Raw genomic sequence first — 8,245 nt, 5'->3', positions numbered from 1 at the left:
GAGTATCTACTCAGCATTAAATACTAGAATAAGACGGTCTAGAAAGTCCACATGGCAACGTCATAAATGTTTTCATTCCTGTGGTTATGGCATAATGCTAATATTTCATAATTAATTCATGAAAATGTTTTTTTAATCTGACTTTCCTTTAATGCAATACAGTGAATAACAGTGAGCCGTCTGTGGTCTCCCAGTGTTTATATAATGGGCAGTTTAGCTTTCTATGATGATTTTACAACTAAACATAAGAAAACATAAACTAAGGTTATAATCCATTTTTTTTTTTCACAACAAAATTTGATGAGCTCAGTGCAGGCTCATTTTCTGCTAATTTAAATTGAGATGGTCTTCATTCATTGACATGGCAGCCAAGATATGGAACCTTGGACTAGGATGAAGATTTCCTATTTTAAGAAGCACCCATCCTTTTCCAGCTAAAAGCATTCTATATACTTATGTACAGCATATAAACATAAACTAAAATTAATTATTGCTACACAGAGCAAACACTAAATGCATCTAAAGCACAACATATAATAAAAGAACAGTGTGAGTGAGTGAGTGAGTGAGAGAGAGAGAGAGAGAGAGAGAGAGAGAGAGAGAGAGAGAGAGAGAGCTATCAAACGAATTCATTACTGCAATTCCTCCCACAGCTTCCAAAAGGATACGGAGCTCAGTGCTTTTGGAATAAACAATCAGATGAAACCAATTATGGTAGAGGATTCGGACCACAATCAAAAAGAAGTGTAACATCTTTGGTTGCGAGAAAGTGAGAGGAGTGTGTAAATGTGTGTGAGAGGGGGGAGAGTGAAAGAGAGTGCGGAGTCCAACACGCTCTGGGCAATTGGTGAAGGAAGCGCGGAACTCGGGAGCGCATCAGCGGGATTGAAGCAGCGGCTCTCGGGCGCATCATGTTGCGCAGACACTTCAAATCTTCCCAACGGTCAACCGTTCGACAAAATGACGCTTTTTAAACCATCCGGACTAAAGGATCGTCGGGCTGACTCTGTTTGCGGTCTGGAATTATATTGTAGTTTTTCTGGGGGATATTTATTCTGAGAACTCGCCCCAGAGAAGATAGCCTACTAAACGACTTTAAAATGCTGCCTAGATGGGTCGAAACCTCTTCAGAAAAGGTGAGAAAAAAAAAAAAAAAAACCTAGACAGTAAAGATACTCGGAACTGTTTGTGATTCCAAATTAATTTACAAATTCAATTAATTGCGCTCTTGGGAGAAACTTCTATAGTACACTGAGCACAACAATAAAAAGGTGGAAAAATAGAAAGCCACATGAAAATTAAAGTTAATCAAAATTGGCTTCAATAAACTGTCTAATAAACATGCATGGATTGTGCTCAGCCTCAGTGTAACCTATAACAGAGTACACTGTCATTCTTTTAAATTTCAAAGACAAAACAAAACATTTTTAACAGTAAAATTATATTTTCTCTTAAATCTAGCATAATTGTTAATGTATAGGGTACCTTTTGTTTAACCAGTGTGCAGGTTTTTAATGTAGTATAAAAAAAAAGTTTTAAGGTTTTAGTTTTATAGATTGGTCAAACATAAATTCTCTCACAAATAGAAAAAAAGGGGGTAAAAGAGAATATTTCAGAAGTGTGTTTATAGCAGTGAGATGACAAGCACTTGATTTTCCATGTGTGCATAACCATCAGCTCAATCATCAAATCAGGAGTATGCTATATTCAAGTCGTTTTCTAAGAGAAATTCTATGACTAAAACCTGAAAACCATTGTATAAAGGCAGATAAACTCCTGTATCCATGTAGCCAAACAATAAGTAAAAGGCTGGAGTGCACAAATGGCCTTCTCTACTAGGCTGGACCTTGGTTTGTTCAATCCAAATATACAATGAGAAAGAAAACAAATCCTTCAAGATCATTGAAAGCAATATTTTCTTACAAAGGAATGCACATTTTCAGAATAGAATAGAACAGAATAAAATATTATTGTTATATCCATACAGCAAGACCAGTGGAAATTGCACAGTGCAAACAATACAATATACACTAAACAATATAGTGCAAAAGCAATAAAGAACAATAGTACAAAATGGTGATCATAGGTGAGGCCATGTGAGGCCTTGATGAAGACTGACATATTGAGATGCAAAGATGATATTCAAAATGGCTACAAAAAATTCATTTGTGAAATATGCACATCCAATATTCAGGTAATCAGGCTGACATTCATTAGATCTTGTAATCTGACATGATTACATAACTTGCAACCTTTATTCTCTACCATGTAAAATGTCCAATGACCCAACCTTTAATTGATCTGCATGGCTAAAATCTGCGATGAAGGAGACAGCTGCTAAAATGGCAGATGCATCTCATGAGAGGATTAAGAGATATCAGTGTCTTGTTGACTATCATATGTTCTGTATCATGGAAAGTTCTGTGTTTCTTTCCCATTCAAACTCAGGCACTCCACACTGATTTAATAGAGCAGCTCTCACTGCTCCCAGGTTCAGAATCATTATTACTGAGAGGAGAACTCTGTGCCAGAACATTGGAGAACAGACCTGCCCATCATCATGGCATTTGACAGATTAAACACCTCAGTGCCCTTTACAAGTCTGAGAGCACAGAGATGCTGATTTCACCAGTCACCACTTTCTCCTCACAGAGTGTGGAGCAGTGTCCTGCTTTACTGCTTGCTGTTCTTTCTTTCTTTCTTTCTTTCTTTCTTTCTTTCTTTCTTTCTTTCTTTCTTTCTTTCTTTCTTTCTTTCTGTAAAATTAATTAAAATCAATTTTATGAAAACAGACCAATCAAATGTAAATTATGAATGAGCCATGTTTACACATTCAATATTATTATTAATGCAGTAAGTTGCCATGTTACTTGGTAACTGTAAACATCCCTGGGTGAAGATAATGCACTTTATTTGATACTTAGATGAGCAGAATAGTTTTCCTAGTAGAATAAATATTGGACAACAAAGATTTAAACCATTTCTTTCATTATAACGCAATAACAACGCTATCTCACAACCAATTCGTACGTATTTTACGAGGTGGCTTATTCGTACAGATTTGTACGACCTCACTCATACGATTTTATACGATTTGTCTAAACCCCAGTGACAGTTAGGTTTAGGGGCGGGGTTAGGTGTAGGTAATTCGCACAAATTAATACAAGTTGTGCAACCCGTAAAATATGTACAATTTGGCAAAAATCGTATGAATTTGTACGAGTGTGGTTGTACGAAATTCGTACGAATAAGCCACCTTGTAAAGTATGTATGAATTACCATGAGATCGGGTTGGCAATAGTACACTTGCATCTGTTACAGTAATTTTACCACAAGTAAAGGAGTTTGGTATGGTAAAATCAAATGTATGTATATAAACATCCAGATTCAGATACTACGAGTTTTGACACTGAAATAACATCTAATCTATTTTTATTTTCTGTTAAAATAGGTAAGTGGCTGACAATGCTACTTGTTTGGAAGGTTGTGCCATATGAGAATCGTCCAGCTGTGACGAGAGAGGGGGTCGTCTTCGATGAGTCCTCCATATTTCCTGCTCAGGCCCTCACACTTTGAAATCTTCCCTCCCTAAACTCAGACTGACAATGTGATGAGCTCTCCTATCATTTCCAGCCCAAGCGTGGACGGAGGGATGAGAGGGAGTCGCACAAGTTAATGAGACTATTGCTCTTGTGTTGGGGAGCTTAGGACAGGCAATTACAGGAGGATTACCCAGCAACTTCAACATCACATACTCTCCAACAGGGCAAACTTCTGGATCTGCTCAGAACTCCAGTGTGGTGGATTTTATTTGTATTTTTTTTATTACATGCACTGCTGTTGTTCTCAATTTTTTTTTACAAAATGGAGGTACAGATCCGAATGTGGAATAAAGACCTGCCTACTTTGATCAGTCCATGGATACTGATACTTCTGGGTCTTCACATGCATTTCTCCTGGGCCACAACCTGTCCAGAGGAGTGCCGCTGCGACAGGACCTTTGTTTACTGTAATGAGAGGAGTCTAACGTCAGTGCCTCTGGGGCTAGGAGAGGGTTATAAGACCCTCTACCTCCACAACAATCAAATCAACAATGCTGGATTTCCTTTAGAAATGCACAACGTTGCCTCTGTGGAGACGGTGTATCTCTATGGCAACCAGCTTGATGAATTCCCTGTCAATCTTCCCAAAAATGTGCGGGTGCTCCACCTGCAGGAGAATAACATTCAGATGGTGTCCCGGGCCGCCCTCGCGCAGCTGCTACGCCTGGAGGAGCTCTATCTGGATGACAACTCCATCTCCACTGTAGGTGTCGAGGAGGGGGCTTTCAGGGAGGCCATCAGTCTCAAGACCCTATTCCTTACCAAGAACCACCTGAGCAGCGTCCCCATCGGGCTCCCAGAGGAGCTGAGAGAGCTGCGGCTAGACGAGAACCGCATTGCACTTATAGCCGAGGATGCATTCGAGAATGTGACGGGCCTCGAACTCCTCCTCCTAGATGGGAACTTGCTCATGGATGAGGGCATCTCCCCCGGGGCTCTCCAGACTCTTGTAAATCTCAAAACATTGTCGTTGGCACGTAACTCCCTAACGGTTCCTCCTCCTAACCTGCCAGCTGAGTTTCTAGTCAAGCTCAACTTGCAGGATAATCAAATGAATGAGATTCCTTTGACAGCCTTTCGCGGCCTCCATCGCTTGGAGAGACTGGATATTTCAAACAACCAGCTGCAGTCTCTCACACAGGGGGTCTTTGACGGCCTCTACGGTCTGAGACAGCTCACTGTTCGAAACAACCTTTGGCTCTGTGACTGCAGCATTAAATGGGTCATACTGTGGTTAAAGTCCCTGCCAGCTACCCTCAATGTCCGTGGCTTCATGTGCCAGAAACCAGAGAGGGTACGTGGCATGGTAATCAGAGAGCTAACCCTGGAGCTCATCCAGTGTCCTAACGGCACCGCCACAGTCCCACAGCCCACACTGCTCTCTTCCTCCACTGCTGAGTCAGCCACTCAAACGGTTTTCACACCCGCACACTCCCAGCCTACACCTAACCCTCCACGTATCACCCTTCCACCACCGACTGCAAGCAAAAAATGGGAGCAGAGGACAAATGACCCTGTCGGCCCGATGCAGGAATCATTGCGAGTTTCCTTTGTGGTGCTAAATGGTTCGTGCATTCAGGTAAGCTGGGTATCGACGTTCACCGTTACAGCGTATAAGGTAACCTGGGTCAAACAGGGTCACAGTTTGATAACCCGCCCCATGCAGGAGTCGCTTGTGCAGGGTGATCGTGAGGGAATCACACTGACAAACCTGGAGCCTAAGTCCACTTATCATATTTGTGTGGATCCACTGGATGTGTTCAATAATTACCACAAGGGAGACGATACAATTTGCTCAGAGGTGACGACAAAGTCTGCTTCCTTTCACTCCGGCGATAATGCCACTGGCCCAAAGCAAGCGACCCAGCAGGACCCCAGCTCGCCTTTCCTACTGGCTGGCCTGATTGGCGGGGCGGTGCTTGTGGTCCTTGTGGTCCTGTTGAGCATATTCTGCTGGCACATGCACAAGAAGGGAAGGTCAGATTCATCAAAATGGAAATACAGTCGGGGCAGAAGAAAAGAGGACTATTGTGAAGCAGGAACTAAAAAGGATAACTCTATTCTGGAAATGACTGAAACTAGTTTTCAAATAGTTTCTTTGAATAATGAACAGCTGCTCAAGGGGGACTTTAGCATCCTACCGATTTACACCCCTAATGGAGGTGTTGGATTCGGAGACTCTGAAAGGAGAAACAATAGCACAGCGTACTGCAAAAACAGTGTTCCAGAGTCTGATACATGCCATAAATGATCATTTTAAACTGCTAATTTCTTTTGTATTTAGATCTGGCTCTCAAACCCACTGTATTTCAAAAGACAAACTGTACATTATGTAATTTATATTCTGAACAATATCTCCTTCCTTTTGTATTGCTTAGTAAAACTAAAATATTTTATGATTTATTTAGTTTCTGTTTATTACTAGGATTTAAGCTCATGATGATTTAGTAAGTGGATCTCAATGTCAAGTGCCCCTTTTTTCTTTCCTAATTTTTTTTTTTCTTTTTTTTTTTACAATATATATTTGTGAGTTCAAAGTAAGAAATGAAGGAAGGAATGGAAGGACACTGTGTGTCTGTTTAAAGAGGAGTAAGGAAAGTGAGCACCACAAGGTGGCGTCTGTTCTCATCACCACTATTAATTTGAGACCTCAAGCTATTCTCTTTGATTCAGCATCTTACATCTTTACTTAACAGCTCAGTTCACAAAGACTGAAAGCAAACACTTCCTGCCAAACAGCTGAAAACAAACCTTGGTTGCAGGACTGGAATTATATTAGAAAATTCAGCGTCAGAGCTGATTTCCTTTACTGTCCTCCTGTACAGAGACATAAAATGTCCTAACTGTTTTCTCACACTGCAGTAGATCTGCTTCGATGAGAAAAGTATCTTCACCATAGAATATCTCAACATTATTTAATGCTGTTATTAAAGATATGCATAAGAATTGCATTCAAGATAGAGGATATACAGAGGCTACATGTTTGGCATTTGCTTGTGAACTGCAATAATTTTAGTTAGAAAGAAGATCTTTATTTATATACTTAAGTCAACATGTTACAGTTTCACTTTAATCGACTGACTTTAGGGCTCTGCTCTATGTTTTACACATTTAAGTTGAAGGGAGAATAACTAAACCCAGCTTGAGGTTTTTAAAGAGCTGGTTTCATTGTTAAGTTACAGTTAAACAACTAAAAATATTGTTTTCGAACAGTAGGAACTGGTTCAAAACACACACACACACACAAACACACACACAAAAAAAAAAAAGAAAGAAAAGAAAACCATGCACTAATGTTAAGGGAACATTCTATGATTGTTGGGAAATAACCAATATGCTATATGTGCCTGTATGCTATAACATTATTCAACTTAATTGTTAAATGCTGTTACGGTTTTAATAATCAGAACTAAAAAAAACTTTTAAATATGTTCTTTTGATACCTACAAATATTTTGACATTTTGCTCAAGTTAACATAACACAGTTATGCAGAAACTTTTTGTTTCCGTCTTAGCTGCACACCCAGTACACTCCCCAGCAGCAAGTGAAGATAGCAGCTTTATTATGGCTTTGAAATGAGACCTTCTCGGAGCTCTGAGCAGGTGTCAATGAGCCATAGCACGACAATGAAAAAAAAAAAAAAGCCTCCAGAGTTAATACCACCACTGACCAATTTTACGATAATTCTTCACCTGATCTGGTCTGTTTTCCATATCCGAACCATTCTACATGAACATATGATGCTATACACGCAGTTCTGCCTTTTTATATCATGGCTCAAGTGCTTATAACATTTATGAAATGTATTATTTAGTAGTACCCATAACTCACAAAATGATTGGCTCAGTGGTCAAAGGGCAATGCGTGTGATTGATCACTCATGTTATCAAACATCTTTTCCTTAGCTAAAAAAATAAATAGATAGATAGATAGATAGATAGATAGATAGATAGATAGATAGATAGATAGATAGATAGATAGATAGATAGATAGATAGATAGATAGATAGATAGATAGATAGATAGATAGATAGATAAGAAGGATTAAGGCAGGATTAAATGTAAATGTATATAATTTGAAATGCCAAAAGTGTTGTTCATTGTTCGTTCATGATACGAGTCCCTGGTGTGATATGACAGATGTGCAGTTATAGCTTCGCCATAGACAACAATAAATGTATGGAAATATCAGACCCCTGTCCAATCAGATTCAAGCATTCCAGAGAGCCATGCAATTACTAATTGTCAACAAAATGAAGCTCATCCTACAGTGTTGCCTACAAAGTAATATCATGCAAGTGTCTTGAAACTACCCCCCAATATTCATGGATAATCAAATATCATGCAGAATGAAAGAAAAAGTTTTCAAGTTTAAATTTTTCTTTCTTTCTTTCTTTCTTTCTTTCTTTCTTTCTTTCTTTCTTTCTTTCTTTCTTTCTTTCTTTTCTAAAAGGGGTTTACAATTACATCATATATGGATAGAACTAGGTTCTTTTTTGATGGATTGCATCATTAGTTTGGCTTCACAGTATCTGAGTAGTGCAATTTTGTGGCTAATAATTTACATGCATAAATAACACAATAAACTCACACCCCGAGCTCCTCAGCATGACCTTTCACTCCCATCAGGCAGTGTGTGTGAG

The 8,245-nt window shown here is 39.3% G+C and overlaps 1 protein-coding gene across 1 annotated transcript; it reads left to right on the top strand.

Annotated features, from left to right (window-relative positions):
- The first annotated feature begins 649 nt into the window (after positions 1 to 649).
- LOC113094599 (leucine-rich repeat transmembrane protein FLRT2-like) lies at positions 650 to 5,998 on the top strand. The gene is made up of 2 exons (XM_026260197.1): positions 650 to 1,136; positions 3,452 to 5,998. The coding sequence occupies exon 2, from the start codon at positions 3,865 to 3,867 to the stop codon at positions 5,851 to 5,853; it is 1,989 nt and encodes a 662-aa protein (XP_026115982.1). The 5' UTR covers positions 650 to 1,136; positions 3,452 to 3,864; the 3' UTR covers positions 5,854 to 5,998.
- The last annotated feature ends 2,247 nt before the right edge of the window (positions 5,999 to 8,245 follow it).

Source organism: Carassius auratus, unplaced genomic scaffold (assembly GCF_003368295.1).
Source record: "Carassius auratus strain Wakin unplaced genomic scaffold, ASM336829v1 scaf_tig00215410, whole genome shotgun sequence".
Classification (NCBI taxonomy): domain Eukaryota; kingdom Metazoa; phylum Chordata; class Actinopteri; order Cypriniformes; family Cyprinidae; genus Carassius; species Carassius auratus.
This window is presented reverse-complemented; position numbering and strand designations above follow the sequence as displayed.